Raw genomic sequence first — 25,376 nt, forward strand, 5'->3', positions numbered from 1 at the left:
GGCTTTATCTGGCATCACTGAGAGGGGAGCCCCTTGGTCCTGTGGAGGCTTGATGACCCAGGATAGTGGAACACTAGGTCACTGAGGCAGGAGTGGGTGGGTGGGTAGGAGAGCACTTTCATAGAAGCAGAAGGAGGAAAGAGGGGATAGGGGGCTTGTGGAGGGTAAACTGGGAAGGGGGATAATATTTGAAATGTAAATAAATAAAATCACAAATAAAAAAAAGAAAATCCCCCCCTCCAAAAAAAAGTCTGCACTTCCCATATACAAAGTGAGGGATAAGAGCTCATGGTCAGCGGTTGCTCGGCCCAATTATCCCAACATTCTCGGCCCTTCACCCATCATTGCTCTATAAGATACTCTTATTAAATCCAAAACACACGATTCTATGAAGGTGGAAAGACATTCAGACGAACTTTCAAACGATCCTTTGATACGCAGTAATATAACCCTAGGACTTGGAGCATGCATGGGGTGTTTTACTCAATAATTAACACTAGACGCACAATATGCTCAGTGTACTTATAAACCAGAGCATACAGTTTACTGCCAATCGCTTGAATGGCTTGTCCTTCAACATCTACTTTAATGTTACTCTAATGATGGCCTGTGGGTTCTATAAGATACTCGACTACTTCTAAAGCAAATGACAGAGACTGAGGTAAGATGGTAGAATTTCAGAGATAGCTATACTTAACTGGATTTTAATCACTGAATATGATCAACCTATGTGGGTTTGATGACATTTTACTCTGGTCATTTGAAAATACCAGTGGAGAATAACTATGTCATCAGCATTGAGAGGCTCTGACGTATACATTTACTAATGGGTTAGATACTGAGACAAGTATCTTGAGATCAAACAATCATTGAGTGGATGTCTAACCTGTGACCAGCTCCCGGATCTCCAGGTCTGTGGTCTTGCGAAGGAGTCTCACCAGCGCTGGGATACCACCACAGTTTTTCAGGGCGATTTTGTTATCATCATTGGCCTTCCCATATACCAGGTTTCTCAGAGCCCCACAGGCACTACGGTGGACTTCTGTCATCCGGTGATCCAGCAGGTCCACCAGGAGCTGTATCCCTCCTTGTCTCCTTATCTGAAAAAACAAGGGACACAGCTTTGACCTCAGAGACTCAGGTTCCACTGTCTGAACCCAAACACTGTTTTCCTCTGAAAACCTGCTGCAGACAACCGAATTAGGGTTTATCAAAGAACAGATAACTATTTGCTCTTCTTAGATTTCATTACCTGCAACCACTCTAGCACACTACCAATAAGAAATTGAACACAGAAATTTTAGTGCATAACTATAGAATCTTGAAAGATGATTTTTAACTTCATAATTTGTACCTCAGACATTTCTTTTTTTAAAAAAAATTCATTGTCACATGTTCACGAACTTAGAATGATTACCATTCCTGTGACTTAACTAAATTTTACAGCTGCATTAAAGGCCAGCAGTATTGATATAGGAAACAGTGGAAGTATTCTACTTAACAGGAAAATACTGAGAACATACACAAGACAGTAAAACTAGATGAGACTCTCGAGTAAGTGACAGAGGGATTATGTCTCTGGAGCTCTGGGCTCCTAAGGAGGTCACTCAGAATGAGAGGTAGAGTATGGGAGATCAAGGGCAGTAGGTCTTACTTAAGTCTTTGGTTAACAACAGTGAAAAACACATTACATTTTAGTGTCCTATTTGTGAAAAAAAATATAATCTTCTAGAGATGAATGCAAGAAAAGTTTTGGTGATATTTTTCCAGTTACATGTTCCTTTTGCTAGCCACTGACACGGGGTGGGGGTGAGGGGACTTAAGTATTTAAATTGAAAAGAGAACAAAGCAGCTAATTAATACACAGACTCTTACATGAAGTCCTCATCTGAACACTGCCACTTTTGTGTGAAGTCACCTGATTCACTCTCAGACACTTCTTTTTCCTTTCTTTAGATGCCAATGTTACTAGAGATAGAAGGATTGACACCTCCACAATTTAATTTTCATATTCCAGAAAATGTATTCATCCCACAGATGTGCTAGGACACATGGCTGCATCCTACCACTCTCTCCTCTCCATGGTGCTCAACCACACTGCCCCCAGCTGCAATCTGAGCCCACCTACTCCCGAAACCAGCCTTCTGAGGTCCTGTAGGACCATGTTTGCTTCACCAGCATGGCTTTATCCTGAGGGCAATGCCATGCTCACAGTAAATGCTCACCATATAAATGCTGAATGAATGAGGAGGGTTAATTAATATATGAGGCTACGTTTGGGTTCTACAGATTTTCTCAAATGCGGCTGTGCAAAATTGAGTAATATGCCCTGTTAAGGGAAAAAAGGTTCCTTTTGTGAACATTCAAGGATGCAAGCAGGGATCCCCCGTGGCATCTCTTACACCTGCTTACACACATAAGGAGGGCAGGCTTCATGCACACAGGGTGGCAGCTGATGATTCATTAAGAGCCTACAGCGTGTGTTTTCACTCATCACAGAATACAAACATAAAGAGAAGAAAGAAAACCGTACAATGCTCACAGAACCCAAATTCTTCAATCTGGAAAGCATGATGTAGGGTCTTGTGTCTTGTGCCTCCCATGAGAAAAGCACCCGAGAAGGGGGAAGGGAGGCCTCTCAGGGCACAGCACTGCTGAATGAATGCAGGGTTCTATTCTTCCAATGGTGGGCACAGCCTGCAGGTGGCTAGGATGCCCTGGGAAGGCTGCAGCTCAAAGGATTGCTGAATTGATTTTTAAAAAGAACAATGGGAACAGAAAAAAATTGTTAAGCCATAACAATTTTACCCTGGGCTGGGCTGGCAGCACTGAAGAGAACATTCTCTCTTTCTCTCTCTCTCTCTCTCTCTTTCTCTCTCTCTCTCTCTCTCTCTCTCTCTCTCTCTCTCTCTCTCTCTTTCTCTCTCTCTCTCTGTGTGTGTGTGTGTGTGTGTGTATAAGACACCAACTGAGCACATCAGGATTATAGCCTGGCCACTTATTACCTCACCACAGAGGGCACTCCATGGGCACAGAAAGGCTCAATGGAATGTCCTTTTGTCTTTCTCTGTGTTCACATGTGTGTTCTCTGTGTTTACATGTGTGTTCTGTGTGTTCACATGTGTGTTCTGTGCTTTACAATTCTCTCAAATAATGATGAAGATGATGACTGAGAAAGAAGAAATGAATCTAATCATATAGTAAACCTGTCAGGCATAGATACTAAAATTGTGCGTAAATCAATCAGTTAATTATTTTTTAATTTTGTAACCATCTTTAATTTGTGATGATGATCTCTGAACTTATGTGACTTAATAAAGTAATAAACAAAATTATTATTTCAACTCATTATAAGGGAAAACAAATTCAAATGAATGTACTGCGAATCCCTAGTAATAGAACGAGGGACAGTCTTTCCTGTTTAACCCTAATTAATGCCATACATTCCATTTTACTATTCGATATTACGTACTAATGTACTCTCCCTAGAGAAATCCAAGTTGGACAATGATCTTTTCCTTTTTTTTAAATTTTTATTAAGAACCTCTAAATGAAAAGCTTTTGCTTTTTAGAAGCTGAGTATTGTCTAAGAATATGAGACTTGCTGTTTGAGGACGGCCCCCATGGACTCCTGTAAGTGAGCACTTGGTCCCAGTTGGTGGCACTATGCAGGGGAGGCTATGGGACCTTCAGGAGGTGGAGTCTAGAGGAAGTGTGCCCCTGGGGGCGGGCTTTGAGACTTTACAGCCTTGTCCCACCTTCCAGTGAACTTTTTCTTTTGTCCCACCTTCCAGTGAACTTTTTCTTCATGTGGCTCAAGAGGGATCCTCTTAGCTTCCTGTGCTGGCTGCCTGCTGTCATGCCACCATGCATGACAGACTCTGACATTCTGTCTCTGACTCTGTCTCCCAGTCTCTGTCTCTCTGTCTTCTCTCTCTCTCTCTCTCTCTCTCTCTCTCTCTCTCTCTCTCTCTCTCTCTGTGTGTGTGTGTGTGTGTGTGTGTGTGTGTGTGTAAAACTATAGGACAAAATAAAGTCTTTATTCCATACATCACTTTTATTCATGCCAGTTTTTATCACTGCAACAGAAAGTAGCACACAGGCTCCCACCTTACTGTCTCTGGCCTAACTTTAGAGCTCCTATTTGTAATCCTGGAAGTTGCAAGGCAGGCCCTCCCTTGTGTTCTTTGTTCTCTGGCCTCCCCTCTTCCAAGAGACCCTAAGTCCTGATTGGCAGCTCCACCTCTCCCTCCCCGCACTGCGGGGTCCCTGGCATTTACTTCCTCTGTGCTTTCCTTGGCTCCTAGAGTTTGTCGCCCTCTGTCTCTGCTTACTTACAAACCTCCTCCCTTCTTGTCCCTAATCTGAAAGCATTTAACATGTAAACACACCCATGTTAAACAGCAAAGAAAGTTTTACTCTGAAAAAAACTCTCCGGAAATCTCTATTTTTTAAATTTCTACTCCACAGAGTAATCGGGAGTCTGGATTCCATTGATCATTCCTCATTGGCCACTCAGCCTCTGCCAGACTGGGGTGAGGTTTCACCTATACACTGTCACTGCAGGGGGGTTACCTCTCCTTTTATTTCTATAATCAATTCTGTTTAAACTCTTGGATGTGCACATGTGTCACATACATGTGAATGTGTGCTACACATGGATGTGAAGGCCAGAGGGTAAGGTTGTGTGACTCATTAAATCACATTTCCCATTCTCTACAACACGTTTTGAGACATGCTCTCTAACTGAATGTTGATTTCATGGATTCAGCTAGACTGACTGGCCTGGATAAGCCTCAGGGTCTTATCCATGACACAGGGACATCAAGCTTTTAATGTGGGTACTACGGATCTGAACCCAAGCTCTCATGCTTGCATAGCAAACCCTTAACTGACTGAGGTATCTCCCCAACTCTCTCTGCATGAATCTTTAAAAGTCAAATCTTAAAGGACTAGGTTTCAAATTATTACAATATAACTAGTTTATGTTAGCTAATATGAAATGTTTTATAGATTACAATAATAAAATAAAATTCAGTTGAAAAATATCTATCACATTAGTCATAAGTAAATAGCTGTTTATTGTGGATTAAAGGTCAGTCAGTCTATGGCATGTCCAAGCTGGCTTTTTTGTAGTAGTTGGTATGCATCTCAGGTTCCCCTCTGTCTTCTGCTGCCTCCATAATATTTTTTTAAAACATTGAATCACATTCCCATTTCTGGATATATTATAGTGATTTTATCTGCTTTTCTATTAGACAGGCTGTTATTATATTGGTTACTTCCAAGGTTTTGGAAATTGTGTACAAAGCCAACTAAACATATGTTCAATTTTATATGTACCCAACTTTTGAATTTCTTTGGATAAATCCAAAAGAGTGATTGTTGAATCTTATGGAAATACACAGTTTTGTAAGTGCAGCCAAATAGCCTTGCCAAGCAGCTGTGCTAGTGTGCACAGCTTCCTTTTGCTCCATGACCACAGAGCATTTGAAGTTCTCAGTGCTTAGATTCTCGTCACTTAAGTGTGCAGTGGAATGACATTGTAGTTCCCTTCTTTTAAGATTTCCTGCATAAGTCAAATTTATTTGCACCAATGCAAATGGCTGAATAAATTCAATATTGACATACAGATGGGATAATCACAGCTTCATTAGAATAGACTGTATCTCCGAACCTGATAGAATCAGAAAATGATCACAAAGGGTTTTTATTCCTAAGCCAGATAGCCAGCCTCAATTTGCTTATCACATAGCTCTTTGATATATGATAGGTTTGGTCAATGGTTTCTATGTCAATATCTCATATCTATTTCTCTGCCTAGTTGGAGTCTAGTTGGGATATGGTTCATCCAGAACTAACAGGGTAGAGGCAGATGACCTTGACCTCCAGTGATAAAGTGTGAATTAGCTAATGAAAGCAAAACTATGTCCTATTGTCCTGAAATGTCCTGTTGGGTTGTCCACAGACAGGATGTACTGTGTTTTTTTTTTCTCTTTAACTTTTAAGTAACCCAGGCTGCTCTTGAACTCAAGATCTTTATGCTCTTGAATGCGGAGCTTATGAAACTAAATCAGTGAAGCAACAGATGTTTCCAAAGAATCTGAATTAACAGACCCATATACTTACCTCTGAATAATAAGAAAGCATATTACACAAAGGCCAGAGTGTGATTTAGTTACATGGTAGAAGGTATTCTGAAGAATTTGAGAGTCCATTTGATTTTTCTCTTTCTGCAGCTATGAAAAACCATTTGTTTCCTTTGCCTAATAGGTGAATCAGAATGAATTATATTTGTTTTTAAATCATGTATTGGAGATGGGACACTGTGAGGATTACGGTATCTCAGAGTATAAATTGTGGTTCCTCTGTACCTTTCTAGGAATTTGCTTGTTTATAAACATGACCTCACAGCAATGCTTCACAGAGTTTGTTTCAGGATCAAGTGAGATACAAAATGTGAATTGTTCAACAAAGTACTCAGTAAGTATTCTCTGTCCAGGAAACATTTTTTTCCTAAGTCATCCACCATCTCTGGTTCTTACAGTGTTTCCACTTGCTCATCCACGATGTTCCTGGATATCCACAGCTTGGTTTCTTATTGTCTTCACATTGACCAGTTCTAAAGCCTGCACCGTATTAATGCCGATCTACTGCAAGTAGACGCTTCTGTAATGAGAAGATGGCACTAATCTAGAGATAGAGTGATATGTTACTATGGCAGCATGCCAAGACCTAAGCAAGCTCAGGCCAGACAAGATTCTGGCATGGAGCAGGGGGAGTGGGCATGAATGTCACCCCTAGATGAGGATCTGCTGTTAGTGGGTAGGCAGTGGGAGAGTCAGATTGCTTGAAAGACATGACCCTGCCAGGCCAGACTGCACTGCCTATGGGATGGACCCATTCCCAAGAGCATGAGAACAGGACAAATTAGACCTGATGGTTTTAGATTACTATTTTTGAAATTCAAAGATGTAAAGTCACGTTGGTAGAGGTAGGTGCGGATCAGGAGTCACTGGGAAGCAGGCAATACTATTAGAATACATAAAACACAAAACTCTCAAGGAAATAAAATACTTGCAAAAAGACTATCTTTCAAGAAACTATAACTGCAAACTTGCTAAAGGTTCTTCTCAGGAAACTTATTACCTGTTCAATATGTAAATTAAATTATTAATAGGATAACATAATATTTAGTAGTCAGTGAAAGGAATATAGTTTCTAGCTATATCTTTATAAAGTGGTTTTAATGCAAATTAAAAATATCAAATCCATTCAAAATCACATGTGATACGTAGCTAATGAGTTCAATATGAGCTTTATTGTTCTAATCAATTATATTGATTGGTCTTATAAGAAATAACTGTACATATACAAATACTGTCCAATTAGATTATTTGGCTAGCTATATTTCTACCATAAAATGAATTAATTTATGTTTTAAAGGGTAGCATAATACTCACTTTTCTTGTCATGATAACAATACATTTTCTTAAAGGCATTTAAGTAAGTTTGAGCATCACTGGCTCTCTGTATAGTTAAGAAAAGTATTTCCTCCCAAGAGCTGGGATTACTCAAAAAGTACTCAGACTCACTCTCAGGCTGTTTTCTGATAAATAATAATAATAAAAAAATAGAATAAAGAGACAAACACTTTTCATTTCATTAACAAAGAAACTTTTAAGCGCAGAAGGGTCCTAGCGACCTCCCCAGGTGCTCCTCATGTGCTTTGATAGTTGGTGTATTGCGATTCAAGTTTAATCTCTACCTGGATTTCATACAAACGTATTTGATTTTTGCTGTGTGTGCTTCTGCCCTACCTACTCAGGGAATTGTGTGGAAGGCAAGTGAGACAGCCCAGAGGTATGCTAGAGTAGGAACCAATTCTACAGATGCATTAATATTTGTTATTCCTTTTCTTCTTTTCACAAAAGCATACACTTGAAAGTCCACATATTTCACAGAAACCTTGTTATCCTGTACAGGTTTCAATGCACACTCTAAAGCTATCAACACGTCCTTCCTCAGCTGGCACCAGCATCAGATAAGACTACCAGAGAGGCTGCTTTGGAGACATGTGACAGAAAGAATACCTTGGAAAAGAGGCTACGACATTTTTAATCTTTTAAAATTACCTTTCATTTAAGGGAAGAGGCTGCTATTCCAATAAATATTAGTAAAGGTTTCTGTCTATAACTGGTTTAAAAATAACCCATTTGTCATGGGAGCCTCTGAAATGACCTGTTTTATTGCTGTGTTAACTTTCAAGTTCACATCATCTCAGGGTCCATCATTTATGGAGATGAAGGAGAAGGGGAAACCCTGTATTTTGTACTGAGCATGAATCACTGACTTTCACCTGGTGGGAGGACAGGGGGAGAGAAGGAGGCTTATGGGACTTTCGGGAAGTGGGGGGCTAGAAAAGGGGAAATCATTTGAAATGTAAATAAAAAAAAGATACTTAAAAGGCACAAAAATACCCACAACACCACAAAGAAATCCCTCTCCCATCCGATGCGGGTTGCTGCCTTCCATTTTGCTAACAATGACCACAGTGAAGGTTTCTGGTCAGCTGCACAGTGTGAGAAGGCAGTAAGGTCAGGTGTGAGCATAGGAGCAGTTGGCCGCCTCCCAATGAACCAAGCACAGGAGTCAAGTGCAACTCAAGGCATCTTCCTGGGGGCTGTGATCTCAGGTCCTCACTGCAGTCCTCAGTGACCATTATTACTGAACCCCAAAGATGGTCTCAGCTTTATTTATTCTTTAAAGCAATCAAGAAGGGTCAAACAATAAACTGGAGAGAATGCATAATAGTATGTGTAGTGTGTGTGTGTGTGGTCTTTTCAGGACACAGGGAAGGAAAGAGGGATCCCCAGCAGGGAGAATGGGGCAGGTTTTTAGTGACTGACAGATGGGCTATTATATAACTCGGGACAATCTGTCATCCAATACTTGGAGTCATATACTCCCTGTTCTCTTCTGTATGTGCAGAACATGATAAGAGGGCTTTGCCCTTGACAGCGTGCTGCAAGGAGAGATGTGATCTTACTGCACTTGTACTTAATACGGGTTTAAGTCTTCCTTGCTTATCTCCTGCTTTCTTCCAGAAGACTCCTGGCTCCAAATTATCCAGGATCCGAGAGCTGCTGGTGTTGCCTTACCAGGAAGGACACACACTTTTAGGACTAGGCTGCTCCTAGAGCTGCTTTACCCGAGCTTCTGTCTGGGGCTTAGGTTTGCCTTGGAGAACATTTCCTTTAAGGCTCAGTGAGCAGACCCTGTAAACTTTGAATTTGACATAGAAAACATCACTACTAATTACACAGCACTTCAAAGGAGAAACTGAAAATGCTGGTGACCAACCTTATCCTAGAGCTGTGGTATGGATGTAATGGTGCACAGACTGAAAGCAAGTGCAATAGGGAAATAGGCCTACTGGAAAACATTCACAACTGCCACAATCAACTGAAAATGCCTTAGGAATTAATTAGGGAATCTGTAAAGACATAAGCTTAATAAGGTTGAAAAATGAATAATTTTCTTGTCTTTTACTGTCTCAATATATATATATGCACTAAAAAGAATCAGAATTTCAATAAAGAAATATATAGACTTCCGTAGAAGTAAACCAAGAGTGAGGGCTTGTGTGAGGAAATTCGAGTATGTCATTGAGATACAAAGGAGTAGCAGGTGAGTAGAGGACCGCATTCCTGAAATCTTTCATGACTCTTAGACTTCTGTTTGCTCACATGGGGATAAAAATCTACAGCTCTTCTAATACCAAGTGTACTGGCTGGTTTTGAGTGTCAACTTGACACAGGCTGGAGTTATCACAGAGAAAGGAGCTTCAGTTGGGGAAGTGCCTCCATGAGATCCAACTGTGAGGCATTTTCTCAATTAGTGGTCAAGGGGGAGGGCCCCTTGTGGGTGGTACCATCCCTGGGCTGTATTCTTGGGCTTTATAAGAGAGCAGGCTGAGCAAGCCAGGGGAAGCAAACCAGTAAGAAACATCCCTCTATGGCCTCTGCATCAGCTCCTGCTTCCTGACCTGCTTGAGTTCCAGTCCTGACTTCCTTTAGTGATGAACTGCAACGTGGAAGTGTAAGTTCAATAAACCATTTCCTCCCCAACTTGCTTCTTGGTCATGATGTTTGTGCAGGAATAGAAACCCTGACTAAGACACCAAGTCAATTCATGTTTCAAAGCTATTTTGGATACAATGACAGGAAACATCATTTAGAAGAATTAATACAGGGGAAACATCATAGGGAAACTACAGGACTATAGATGGATGAACACAGTCCAAGTCACCAATCAGCAGAACAGTATGGTGGCAGACCCGGAATGGAGAGCAAGGAAAGGAAAGACAAGAAGAAGTCCTGCCCGCGAAAATCCACACGTTTTAAAATGTTAAGATGTGGTTCTGAAATAGCAGGAGCTTAACCCAGAACTAATGAAGACAGGCTCACACAGCAGGGGGAAGCCACCTTCCATTCATTCTTCAAATCTGCATAAAGGAAATTCAAGTGGGTTAGAAATTGGAGTGACTACATAGTAAGAAGCCAGGTGTGATGCATAAGACCCTATCTATGAGATAGATAGATAATAGATAGATGATAGATAATAAATTGATAGATAAATAGATGATGGATAGATGACAGATAGATGATAGATAATAGATAATAGGTGATAATAGATAGATGATAAATAATAGATGATAGTAATAGATGATAGATAATAGATAGATGATAGATGAAAGATAGCCATGAAGCATAAATCAGAATAGCATCAAAAAAAAAAAAAGGTTTGAGTAGATAATGCTGGGGTAGCTAAGGCTGGCATAAAAGGCAGATAAATACCAGAGCTCACCAATGTTGCCATATCAGCAAACATTAGGGAGGGGCAGACCAGGAAAATTATTGGCTGTGAAAATGATGGACAAAATGCTTATAACATTATTTTAGATGAGGATGCTGAGGTAGGCAGGGGTATCAAGGTTTGAACTTAGTTTATGCTTCTAATGCCCGCGTACTTTGGGAGCTTATCCACAAAGGGGCCTTGGGGTGGTACGGTGGTGAACTTACTTGCATTTATCACAAATTATGTTGGTGATATTTATTTGAGCAATATATATATATTTGAGCAGTATAAGTGGTCTTTATCTCAAAACCAGGTGACCTCCGCATTTGCATTTAATACCACAAATGTGCTCCTCCGTAGGTAAGTACTGCAGCTTCTTTTTATACTCTCATGATGACAGACCATCTTGCTGCCTGTTTGGGTATACAAGCAACAACTGCACAGTGAAGACTTTTCACAAATGCTTAAGGTTGGTGGGTTAATGATTTTGCATATGTTCACTTGATGGCCGGAGAGGTCTCAATAATTTACACTGTACTTCAGTGAGAAAGAGCCACTCTATACCATTCACTACTTAAAATTTCTTTTCACTTCCCCAATCTACTTTATACAAAATGACATCAGTCTTAACTATTAATCCTCCTCTTATTGGTGAGGTTGAGTCTCCGGATAACCACATGGATGGAATGAGAGAGTTTTGCTAAATAACTCAAGCAAATACATTAATGCATAGAACAAAACGCTCAGATGAGGTATGGAAGGACTAGATACTGAAAAGTCAACGTTTGCCAAAATCTATTTAGTTTTAACAAAATTTATATCAAAGTGGATTTTTTTTCTGAACATAGCATAACTTTGATCTGTCTCCACACATCATAAAATGAAGGCCATTTCCATAAGGAGGAAGGAAATAGATTATTTTATATTGTATAAATTTCAATAAATAAAACATTGGAGTATTGATGACAGAGTCAAAATGGCTGAGGGGTGGTTGAGGAAAACCGCTGGCAGCTCCTAGAATCTGCAGTACAATGAAAGGTACCATGAAAAGCCAATATGGGAGGACTGAATCACATGACAGAAGGCTCATGGGGGTGGGGGGTCAGGGGCCATGTGTATCAAGAGCTAAATATATCAAATAAGATAAAGTTAATTGGCATGAACATAAAAATGATTTCAAAGATAAACAGGGAACCCTACAGAAGCCACAAATAATAATATAAATAGCTTATCCATTCAACCTACAAACTATACTTGTTTTCAGATACACGGAACTGCCCCAGTGTTTGGGGTCCTAGGAGCACTGATCTTAGAAGTGTGAGGAAGACTGCGACATAGACTATTAGAGGGTACATGCTGAGGTGGAGGCATCCTCCTCTGACTCACAGCCCAGAGAGTCACTCCCTTTTTTCTCCTTCCCTTCCTTTTCTGTCTCTCTTGCACTAACGTGGGCACGGCTGAACAGGATCACATTTACAAGTGACTCAAAGATAAAGTGTTGACTCGGAATCCTCTTCCAATTCTCATCTTAAGGAAAAAAACATGAGATATCTCCTTTGAGTCTAATCACTACCCCCTTCAAATTAACAGTGACAAACAGGTGTGCATTTCTCATTGGGAGATTCATATACTTTCACAGGTTTGAAAACTGTGGTTTAGCATGGGGACAGAGTTCTGGGCATGAACTAGTATGATTTTTGAAGATCCAAACTCCAAAAGGAAGGGATGCACCTAACGACCTGAAAATTATGAAACCATATCTGAATATAGGAAGGTAGAGATACAACCTATCTGAAAGCAACCAGGTCAGAATATAGGAAGTCCACAGATAGTCTCCCCACGCCTTTTGTGCTTTGTAAGGATTGGGACACTGTTTATTTGACCCGTCTTTCTCTCTGGCCTTTAGGGGAGGGTTAGAGAGCCAAGACTTTCCTTTTAAGGAGGCAACATGCCAGGCTGGCCAGGACTCAGAGATGAAGAAGCCAGAATAAAAGCAAATATGACAAATGAACAGTGGAGACTGGGGGCAGCTTTACCTGGAAGCTGGCCATCAGCTGACGGCCATCTTGCAGTCAGACAAATTGCATGTACGTCCTAATACCCGGGAGGTAATAACGCAAGATAATAGGACCAGAAGAGAGAGTGTGGGCAGCAGACTGCCTCAGGGGTGTGTACAAACAGGGGATGAGGGAAAGCAATGAGGGTCACCACCGGGAGAAGCATGGAGGCCAGAGGCCTGGGGCTGCAGGGCAGGGAGAGGGAGTAAGGTGGCTGTATATAAGTGGTTTCAAGCTGCAGGCTGGGTCTGGGGCTTTGGCGATTACTGGGTGTTGGCTTTACTCTGAGCAAGTAAGAAGCAGAGGCTCTAAAATACTACCTTACCAACTAGTGGATATGAAAGAGGACAGAACAGGCACCAGGTAAAGGCACTAAGATCACCTCAGTGAGAGAAACCCAGCAGTGTCTGCGTGACTGACAGGAAGATGACTGTACCATGTCAGATTCCAGACCTGCTTGGTAGAGAGAGCTGTGAGTGTGATGTCTGCGTTTAAGGAGGGAACCGTGGCTGACAGAGATCTGTGGCTTTTTTCATTTTTCATAAACAGGAACGCTGTTGATAATCATCACAGACCATACTTTCCGGTTGATTGACAGATGGCAAAGCACTTATGAGAGACATAGCCCCTCATTTAAATTCCATTGTGTGGAAACAAAGGCATGCATTTAAAAAATTACTATTCCCTTGTCTGTGCAAAATGGAAAAATGGCATCTCTCAAAAAAGATGATAGAGAAATCGTTTTGTGTCTCATATAGTCCACACTTTTAACTGATGATAAATACTAAAGAAAAGGAAACAGAGATAAACCCGGAATCTTACAGATGCCACAAATAATAATATAAATAGCTTATCCATGCAGCCTACAAACCATACTTGTTTTGTCCCCCTGAAAGAGCAAGGTGGGTGCTTAGCAAAGAGTTCCTTCACCGTTATTTATTTTAAAATCACATATCTTTTTTAGAAGTGCTGCTTCAGGTAAGATGTTCACTAAACCTCCTGAAACTGTATCACACCCAAAAGAGACTTTACTACATGAATTACATGATGGAAAAGGTCTTCGTGTTATACACTTATTTTCCTTTCCTGTATGTGTCTATGAAGCATCCTATATGTTCCAAAAAACCTATTCTTCTTTTTTGTCATACTAATAACCAATATCCAGGGGATTAAATTATGGTGAGAAAGAATATTTATTAAATGTTTGTCTAGGACTGGGGTATCCCATTGTGAACGTAGAAACTGTACTGCCAAGGCCACTGAAAGGCTTTCAGAGAGGCAAACTGCGTCAACTCAACTCTAAAATGCATACGGAATAGCAGGTCCAAACTTTATTCATTTTACATTTATTCTTTGTGTTCACAGGAGCATGTGTTTACAGGTGGATGCACACATGCTAGTATACACTATGGAAATCAGAGGGTAACCTGCAGGTGTCAGCTCTCCCCTAGCACCATGTCACTTTGGTGAGTTTGAATTTGGGCCTTCTGGCTTGACAGAAACATCCTTTGCCCACAAAGCCACATGGGTCCAGGGAGCCCCACATTTCTGTGGTGTACCCATGTGGTAGGTTTGGGGAAAGGGTCTGGCATTAGTGTTAGGTGACACTTATGTTTTCTTGATCTTGATCTCTAAATTTCAGAATTGATATGTGAATTGGATTTTTTTTTTCAGCATGGCCTCAGTCAATTCTTGGATGGAAGGCAGGTTTAATTTTTTTCCAGTCTGCTTTTATACCATTTTAATTACATGCAAGTATTAAGGGCAATGGTAGTACAAAGAGGAACAAGCAAGACAATAAACCCAAATAGTCAAGGCAATAAGCAAAGTCCTGCAATTACATTGGTTTCCAAGGGCGTGTCACAGCGACCAAAACACCTGAGCCCTCTTCCTTGTCCAAGCCCAAAACCTTGCCTGAAGCCTGCTTCCTTTGTTCCACCCTAGGATTAAAATTCCTGCCTTAACCTACTTCCCTAGCATAGCCTAAAGTTAGATTCCTGCCTGAACTTCCCCATCCTGACCTAAAGTCAGATTCTTGCCTGAAGCCCATTTCCTTGTCCTTGGCCAACGTCAATTCCTGCCAAGTGGCATGGCTGGTATAGCAGCTTTAATTACACCGATAGCTAGCACCACTGCCTCTGCAATTGCTTTGACACAAGAAGGTAAGACAGCAACTTTCATTAATAATTTAGCCAAAACTGCTACTAATGTTCTGAGTATTCAAGAGGATTTAGATAGGTGTTTGGAACAAGGGATTGATATCCTTTATGATACTATTCAAATTATTGGAGAGCAGGCCCAGAGTCTAAAGGTAAGGAACCATCTCTAGTGCCAAATACCAATGGATCTGTGTTACTTCTAAAGATTACAATGACAGTCACTATGATTGGGAAAAAGTTCAAAGACACTTGCAGGGTATTTGGCATAATTCCAACACCTCTCTGGATGTTTTAGCTTTGCATACTGAGGTCAAGGATTTAAAGAATGCAGCTTGGGAGTCTTTTTTTTTTTCTATTTAATATATTCTCTATTTACATTTCAAATGATTTCCCCTTTCCTGGATCCTCCCTTCCCTGAAAGTCCCATAAGCCCTCTTCCCTCCCCCTATTCCCCAATCAACCCCTTCCCATATCCCTGTTCTGGTATTCCCCAACACTGCTGCATTGAGCCTTTCCAGGACCAGGGCCCACACAGTCCTTCTTCTTGGGCATCATTTGAGGTGTGAATTGTTTCTTAGGTATTCTGAGCTTCTGGGCTAATATCTACTTATCAGTGAGTGCATACCATGACTGATCTTTTGAGTATGGGTTATCTCACTTAGGATGATGTTCTCCAGCTCCATCCATTTGTCTAAGAATTTCATGAATTCATTGTTTCTAATGGCTGAATAGTACTGCATTGTGTAAATATACCACATTTTTTTGTATCCATTCCTCCGCTGAGGGACATCTGGGTTCTTTCCAGCTTCTGGCTATTATAAACAAGGCTGCTATGAACATAGTGGAGCATGTATCCTTATTACATGCTCTGGAATCCTCTGGGTATATGCCCAGGAATGGTATAGCGGGGCCCTCCCATAGTATTATGATCAATTTTCTGTTGGGTATTTTAAGAGAAAAGCAGAGAACCAAATGGAGTCACAGGGTTACAGCAAGCCCCTTTGGCCAGCAGCCTCAGTGCCCAGGAGTCTGTGTGCCCACTGGTGACCTCAGCGGTGGAGGAGAGACAGGTGGGTAGATGAAAGGCACCAGGCTGAACATAACATTTCCTAGGGGTAGATATTGAGGCAACTGGAAACACTAGGAAGATGTCGACATCTACACAAACATGGAAGTGTCAGAGGTGCAGTGTGAGAGGAGCAGCCTCGAGCTCCTGAGTAGAGGGCCTGGAACAGCAGTGGGGGGTGTGGCTTCAGGGGCAGCAACCCACCTGGGAAGGCATGCCAGTGACTCCAGTGGTTTTAGAGTGTGTAGATATGTGTCTTAGAGCCTATTTTCCCATCCTCCACATCTGTAATTTTATAATTATTAACACAAGGGTAGGGGTTCCCACACATCTCAATTGTGCAAACTATTATTGCTATTTTTAATTCAATAGTCCTGCTTCAAGAGCACAGAAGGTAACCTGTCTGTGACTCTTCCCTGAGCTCTACCACTGGATCTGGAGGGACCACCTGCAGGGCATCCCAAAGGGTGGACAACAGAAAAAACACTGCCACTACCCAGAGCTTCCTGGAGCTCCACTAGACTCAACCTGCTGTGAACAGCCATGCTCAGAATGCATGCATCAGAAGCTGGCTTTACTTTTCCTGTTTCTCCTGAACACAGAGAACTCTTGTGATTAGAAACCCTTCCTGGCACCAGGGTCTAAGCAGTAGCCCTCAGCGATGCTGGCAGACAGGTTGGGTATCACTCACTCATTTATCACTGTGTCCATCAGTCCAGGCAGAGCATTTACGTGACACTGGGATTTTGACACATTTTTGATACGCCCATGACTTTTAAAATTAAAAAGACTTAGGGGAGAAGCAGGTTTCATTCTGGGGAACCTGTAGGAGAGTTCTACAATTTGCCCGATCACTTTAAAGTGAGTAATATTAATATACATGTGTATATGTATATGCATATGTATACATATATATGAATGTGTATATGTATATATGTATGTGTATATGTATGCATGTATGTATTGTGCATGTATGTATGAATATATTATGGTGGGTTGAAGGAGAATGCTTCCATAGGCTCAGATGTTTGGAATCTTGATCCCCAGTTGGTGGCACTGTTTGGGTGTGTTTAGGAGGTATGGCGATACTGGAGGAAATATGTCAGTCCCTGGGGGTGGGCTTTGAGGTTTTTAATTAGATATTTTCTTTACTATATTTCAAATATTATCCCCTTTCCGGTTTCCCCTCCAAAAACACCCTATCCCATCTCCCCCTTACCCCTGCTCACCAATCCACCCATTCCTTGCTATATCCACTGCTCCCCTGTGCTGTTATTCCCCTATATTGGGGCATCCAGTTTTCTCAGGGCCAAGGGCCTCTCCTCCCTTTGATGTCCAACAGGGCCATCCTCTGCTACATATGCAGCTGGAGCCATGGGTCCCTCCATGCGTACTCTTTGGTTGATGGTTTTGTCCCTGGGAGCTCTGGGGATACTGGGTAGTTCCTATTGTTGTTCCTCCTGTGGGGCTGCAAACCCCTTCAGCTCCTTGGGTCCTTTCTCTAGCTCCTCCATTGGGGACCCTGTGCACAGGTCAATGGTTGGCTGTGAGCACCCATCTCTGTATTTGTCAGGTACTGGCAGAGCCTCTCAGGAGAGAGCTCTATCAGGCTCCTGTCAGCAAGCGTTTTTTGCCATTCACAAGTGTCTGGGTTTGGTGACTGTATATGGGGTGGATCCCCAGGTGTGGCAGTCTCTGGATGGCCTTTCCTTCAGTCTCTGCTCCACACTCTGTCTCGGTCCTCCCACGGCAAACCATGTGTTCTTCCAGGTCATTCTTCGCTGGTGTTGAGGTCCAAGGTGTGAGCTCCCATTTTTTTCTGCTGCCATGACTGCCACCTGCTGCCATGGTTCCCTCCAGGGTAGACTGATCTCTCAGTAACCATATGCCCAAATAAATTTGTTCTTCTAGAAGTTCCCTTTGCCAGAGAATTTTATCACAGTAACAGAAAAGTAACTATCATAGATATTATAATTATATAATAAAATTATATAAATTACATATATATACATGTACTTATATAATATAAACCACATGTATACAGATATATACAGATATTATATATAAGAAATAATATATATTATATATATTAATAATATATATACATATTATTAATAAGAAAGGCCTCTGCTTCGTCACCATAATGAGTGACTCATTTCTTTTGCCTCAATTAAAAATGTGTAACACTGATACTCTTTACTCTTAACTCGTCACTTGCAAGGTGCCTGAAGTGTGCAGCTTTCCAAAAGCCTCCACTGAGGCCAAGAAACAATTATTTCTTTCCATTGATAACTTCAGTTCAAAGACATTCACTGGAAATGACCAGATTAAAGGTCTGCAACCTCCATTATAAGTAACTAAATGCCCTGAATCTACTCTGCCTTCAAACCTCACCACTTGAATCACATAGTTTATCAAGACCTCAAAATCTTTAATGTTCCAAATCCTGTGCTTAAGCTATCAAGTTTTTTCCTTTAATGATTTTCTAGTTATGCATTTAAAGGAGCATAGTCTATACAAGTGACCTGGTTTCTATTTTTAATTCATCAAGAATTGTCCAGTGAGATCTATGTGCTGTGAATGAAGTTTCTCTCCAAACTCAAAGGCAGGCAGTGTGTACACATTGTGTTTTTAACTACCTGTTGGAGCCTGAGGATATGTAACGAAGCAGGGTGGTGGCACAGAATGTTTTGATTATACTTTATGGATACACAATAATTACAGCTGTTTTACTTAAACAGACATAGTCAGACGTGTCAATCACTCCTACACATCCTCCACAGCCAAGTTCAGAAGGTCATCGACCCATGACCTGGATCTGCCCACTCCACCCTGCCCTCTCTCTGCCGTCATCTATTTTTGGTCACATATGGCTTTTGTTGCTCTGGGTTCTGCATAGTGTCACACATACAGGCATGGTCTGCAAGGGCTACAGATTGGCTCCCTTTCCATCGAAAAGACTGAGGAGCTGCTGAGACCTGGAACTCCTTCCTTGGCCTTCATGCCCCTTCCTTAGGCCTCTTTCTATTTCTCACTTATTTCCTGATTACATTCTCTATGTCCGTCCCTGAACTTCTGTTTCCATCCCAGGTCTAGGGGATATAAGCATTGTCAGAACAGAGATATTCCCTGAATTACTAAACTCAGTTCTTGAGCGTCAGGAGGAATATCTGGACCCGGGCAAACATTCTAAGCTCGTTTGAAGAATGAAGCTTTAACCATCAACTTGGAAACTTTATAATCGTCTCTTTGTCCAGTCTCCCCTTTGGAACACATATACCAAGCAAAGCAGTGTCCTACAAAGACTTCAGTGCCCATAAAGCTATTTCAGAGTTTTAGAATATTACATCACCCCGAAGAAAACGTATCTGGAGCTCAGGCAAACATTTTACATATGTAGAAAGTCTTTTTCTCAGAACTTTTTCATTTTTGAAGCAACAGTAATTTTCCCACAAGTTAATGCCACCAGAGTGCTTGTGTACGGCATGCACCTGCATCTTGTTTATGGAGGCTGCTCTGGAATATGTTATCTAATTATAGATATGCAGATGTCTTGTTTGCCATAATGTAAAAATATATGAAATCATGTGAAATCGGTATCACTCAGATCTAACCATGAATTCTGATTTCTGTGAGGTGTGCCTGGGTTATGAGGTAAAGAGACAGATAAAAGTCAGAACAATAAGGGAGATTATTCATAATGAAAAGTCTTCACATTCTGCTGTCACTCTTCTGGGTCAAAGACAGAATTAAAATATTAAGACAGAGAAATTTGAATTGCAAAACAAATTATCATCTATTGATTCATTTCTTAGGATGCTCATTGCAGAAAAAAATTCTATCTAGAGCCAGAGAATCTGGCAGGGGTGAAAAAACACCAGTTCTGTTTTTTTCTTGGAGATATTAAAAAACAGCGAGGGATTTGTTAATATAGACTTACTTAGAGGAGAGGGGCACGGCAAGCTCAAATGTGAAGATCAAAGAAACTGATCATTCAGTCAAGTATTTGAAAGATGGTTTTTCATGATAAGTATTGAGGTACAGGACCAATGCAATGAATGCTGAAGACCACGTAGTCACCATGAAAGAAAAGACTGGTATCTGTATCCTACAGTAGGGAGTCCTGATCTGAGAAAAGGCAACTCCACAAAACAATGCCACAGGGGAATCTTCTCTCTGAGCTACAGTATCCCAGGACTTATCCTAAGAGAAACATTTCTTTGCTCCAAGAAGCTTCAGTATTAAGAAAAATCATTTGGAATGCAAACAAAGAATATAGAAAATAAAAATATTAAAAAAAAAGAAAAATAAAGAACAATGGCTCCTCTTCCTGGTGCCACTCATGGTCTAATTTCTGGTGTCTATCAATAGACAATGGAGAGTTCATGTTACTGACAGAATGAGGTAGCTAATCAGCTGGCCTCAAACTAAAGACTTACACTACACTGCTCTGATGGACCCAACAGAAGCTCAGTTACTTTTTAATGTGATAGAGTAAGCTAAAATATTTTGAATCAGGGAGATGACTGCGTAAGGAAGATTCAACTAGAGATTGCAGGATTTGAAGAGTGGTGAAGGTGCTACGAACCAGTGGAAACTAGTAGAAGCCAGTGAAAAAGAAGGAAAAGAGGAGGAGAAAAAGAAGCAGCAGCAGCACCAGCAGCAAATAGCCTCTACACAGCAATCCCTATGAAAAGGAACATAAAACCTGATTATTAAGCAGTAGGTTTCAGCTTAAAGAAGCCAATTTTGGACTCCTGTCCTCCAGACCTTTGCAATGACAACTTTATTTAGTATGAAGCAGCTGGATTTGTTGTAATTTGTTATAGCAGCAGCAGGAAGCTAATACTCTGGATTGCCGTTGAATCCTAGGTTATGCTCTCATGAGTAGAACTTGTGCCTCCGTAGATAACAAAGCAGCTCTTTTATCTGCACACCTGTGGACAGCAGGAGACTGCTGTGCCCTCTTGTTCTGACATCCAAATTCCTGTCTCTATAGTAGTGACCTATACATCATCTTCCAGTGCTCCAACCACTGGGGTCCTTTGGGAAGCTAGAGGAACTAATTTGCAAATGGCATGGCTGAACTTAGGTCTGGAAGAATGGAGACAAATAATCATCTGCTCTGCGTGAAGAAGTACTAAAGTCAAGGAGTTCACTGCTTGATTTATGGTCATGCCATTGACCAATGCCCAGAGCAGATGACTCTGTTTTTAAGTAATCTCAAGGAGGAAAGACAGAAAGTCTTCCCAGGAAGATTGCATAGTAGATGTGTGACTCTTCATCACTTTATCTTTGCAGACAGTTCATGCAGAAGAATAGAGCCTGGACATAGAAGATGTTGGTGGTTTGATTGACAGCTGGAGAGAAGGAGGTGGCTCTTAAAATAGTTATATTTTCTCTCGCTTGTAAGTCTAGTCATTGTTTGTGGGAAACCGTCCTGAGCTATTCGGACTTATGCTTACTCATGTACCTAAGGTGGTGGCTGCTAAAATATGACAACAGTTAACTAGAGCCTTCCCCTTGAGCTATCGGTGCTAGAAGATTCCCAAGAATACCACAAGATGTTCCTGCCCTAACTGCGGAATGTTCCTGCTGGCTTAACTATAGGTGTCCCCACCTGGATGACCTCCTTGCTTCCTGCTTCCATCGCTAGGGGTGTCTCTGCCCTTCCCTCCTTTGTCTGGTGTGAAGGTTAATTCCTTCTCTGTAAGCCTTAAAACCCACTTACCTCCCCGACATTAAATGAAGCCTTGACACAACCCAGACTGACTTGTCTTTCTTAGCGTGCTTGGCTTCCCTTTTCTCTCCCCCCATTTTTGACCCTCAGGTAGTGCCCCTTCGGGACCCGGGAATAACTGGACCTGCTGGACGGGTCAATTGTTTTGATAAATGATCACAGGTTTATGCTATGCTTTGGGAAGCAAAGAGGACAAATCACTAGAAAGAATGCAGACAAGCTGGAAGTTGAGGCTACTCATCCATGTATTTAGTGGTCCAACCAAATTTAGGGAGCTCTTGACTGAATCTTTGCATTTAATTAGTGAGTTGGGTGGGTAGCAGGTCCTCTCATATGTTGATGTTTCTAGGTATTTTCTAGAATCTGGTAGGAGTTTCAGATCCAACATTTATCCTTAGGATGCTAGAAATCTCCCCCAGTACACAACAAGCCTTTAGTCATCGTTCATAGGCTTCATGGTTCAGGAGAGTAGGAATAGGGATCATATGCCCACACCTCAAGGCTGGCATTTTGTTACCCCTATTGACTTTCCATGTCCTTCAAGCTCTTTGCTGTTTAGGTAAGGGAAGCTAGATCTTAGGCATCCAGGGTAATGTTCAGCTTTGAAGATCTTGAGACACTACTGTGGTTTGGAACCATCTTTAAAAAAAAAAGTCTTTCCTCTTCCCTCCCTCCACTCTTCTGTGTTGCTCTCGTCCTCCCCCTTGACTCTTCTGGTCTGTTTTCCTGTTTCCTTTACTTCACAATTCTAATAGATCTTAAAATCCCCAACATATGTCACAAACTCATTGCCATCAACTGTTGCCTATTCACTGCAGGATAGCATCCAGGAAACACTTCTCATTAGTTGTGTAGTGAAGCAACTGTGATTTTTGCAGTTTTCCCTGTCAGCTTCTGTGGCCCTGGATACTTGACTATCCAGCTTAGCACGCCACCCAAGTCATACTCTTTCTGTTCCGTCACCCTCCTCTCTTGTAATTATGATGCCACCAAAGCCACTTCTTGGAGCATACAGTAAAGTCAGGCCCTGTCACAGGACCTTTTTTTTTTTTTTTTTTTTAAGGAGGAGTAGGATACTTAACATATTATCTGTGAAAACCTATTAAAATAGATTGCAAGTATCTGCGATTAAAAGAAAATTGAGATTGGCTTTTTCTCAGATGTGGATTTATTTTTCAAAGAAAGAAAAAAAGCAGATTTCCATATTGATAATCGCCCTGTAAACCTTTGATACCTAATGAATCTCTTCATTGGCTTGAACTTCATTGGATCCGATACTGTCAGAGTCTCGGGAGATCTACTCTATTCAGACGTTAATAATCTATAAAGCTGACTCCGATGGCTGACTGCTCTAGTCTAACAGGTCATTTGTGTTGTGAAGTGTTGGGAGCCATGGGATCAGCTCTGCTGCTTCCTCTGTGAGCAGAGACATTGCGAGAATATTCTAGGAGGTGGATGTTGTTTTTATATCAAGATTGTTGGGTCTTGCCTGTCAAGTGGTTCATGACCAGTATAAATACTCTCTCTCTCTCTCTCTCTCTCTCTCTCTCTCTCTCTCTCATCTTTCTTTACCACAGTCTTCCTTTCCTGTTGTGTGATGAGGTCAATTATATAACAAAATAATACAAAAATAAATATACCAATGACTTTCTTTTCTCTTTCTTTCTTTTTGATCTCTTTGGCAGATGTTTACTGAATTGCTGGTGGATAACAAAAGTGTGGAATGATTCTGTCATCCTTCTGTCATTAAAAATGTAAACATAAACCTATATGAATTTATTACTGTCAAATAACTGACAATCGAAGATATCCTGTAGCCTCAGGATAAAACGCAGTTAAGTAGTTTTAAAGACCAAGGACCCAACTGTGGAGTGTCTGGAATACTTTGATATTTACCTGTAAATCAGGATTGTGACTATAAAGTTTCTTTTTCCAGTGATTTATTTCTTTTCATTTCATGTGCATGGGTGTTTTGCTTCCAGGTATGTTTATATAGTGTGTGTGTACTGCCCATGGAAGCCAGAACCTACTGGAACTGGAGTTAAAAATGGTTTGTAGGTGGGATAGGAACTCAAACTTGCTGTTTTGCAAGAGCAACAAGTGCTCTTAACTGCTGAGCCAACTCTCAAGCCTCACTATGGAGATTAACTTTCTGGTAAATCTGAGTCTGTATCTTGCAGCTCATACCTAATAAAAGCATCCACAGAGCTAAGGTTTTTTTTTTTTTTCATTGTTAAAGAAAACCTATCAGTCCTCTGAGATCCCTTTGGTTCTTTCAAACTTCTGATACAATTACAAGGTGAAGCCCAGATGTGAACATGGGGCCCAAGTCTCACTGTTGTCAACAGTCCCCAGATGCCTACAAGTCAGAAGAAAGAACTCTGTGGGATGATCTGGGGCATAGCCACAATTTCTTAACCACAAAAACTCCACCTTCCTCCCAAACAACCTGAGCATTTGGCCCCTATAGGCTGTATCTTTGAATGTGGTACTTGCACACCATCTAAAAAAGAATAACTAAATTCTACTGTGTAATGAATCTAAGAAGTCCCTGGCAGTGTGTGCCCGTGCTGCACTGCACAGCTGAACAGTAGCCTTGGCTCTGAATACATATGGAATGGTACAGGACATGTGTTACCATGGTACACAGGGCCAGCAACTGCTGTGCTAGTATTGCAGCTCAATTTTGAGATAATATTATCCTGTGAATCATATTTTTCATATGTACACAGTATTCTGCTCTCAAAGAAACACCATGGTTTAATTAGGGAAAACAATGCTTGTTTTTGTTTTTTAGTATTTCCTAGTGTTGTTCCTTAGTGATTAAGTACCAAATGATGTATCTTTGAGTTTAGTTGTGATAGAATGTTTGATTTTTAAATTGATGTCTGAGTTTGGATTAGGAAAGAATTTTCAGTAATTTCTGAAATGGTTCTGAACATACTTGTAGCACGTAAGCATACATACTTATACAAAGAGGTGATCTCAGCAAGGAAAAGCATAAAATCAAAAGACGGATCAACGCCGAAAAATATAAACTACATCTTCATCCCACACTATTAAAGATTCTCAGCTAAGATTTGTTTATGTGAAAACAAATAAGTTCATATGGCTCATTTGTATGGAAATTTGTGAATGTTATAAGCCTATAAGAGAATTGTGTTTAAATAAATGTGTTTAAATAATTATGTTTAAATAGATTATTTAACACTGAATATTTTACATAGATCTAGTTTATATAATAATCCATACTGTGGGATTTGTGAGAAATTCTCAGGTAGAAAGAAGCGATGAGTGGGAAAAGGTAAGGACTCCCTATCTACAGGATGCGATGGGATCCCACAGGACAGCAAACTGTGTGTGGATAGATTATGCTGAGTCTTTCTGTGGTGCTACAATCATTGCTGCTAAAATGATTTCCTTAGCTCTGTGCCATGAAAACCTAGAAATGTCTTAGAAGAGAAAACCAAGATGATGATCGATAAACAAGATTC

At 40.9% G+C, this 25,376-nt stretch overlaps 1 protein-coding gene across 1 annotated transcript in view; it reads right to left on the reverse strand.

Moving 5' to 3' along the window:
• The window catches only part of Ctnnd2 (catenin delta 2), an 847,786-nt gene that overhangs the window by 217,697 nt on the left and 604,713 nt on the right, over window positions 1-25,376 (reverse strand). The window contains exon 11 of the mRNA XM_052159968.1: window positions 887-1,100. Coding sequence (XP_052015928.1) covers window positions 887-1,100 — 214 coding nt within the window. The remainder of the gene's footprint in view (window positions 1-886; window positions 1,101-25,376) is intronic.

The sequence above is a fragment of the Apodemus sylvaticus genome, chromosome 16 (genome assembly GCF_947179515.1).
Source record: "Apodemus sylvaticus chromosome 16, mApoSyl1.1, whole genome shotgun sequence".
NCBI classification, from domain to species: domain Eukaryota; kingdom Metazoa; phylum Chordata; class Mammalia; order Rodentia; family Muridae; genus Apodemus; species Apodemus sylvaticus.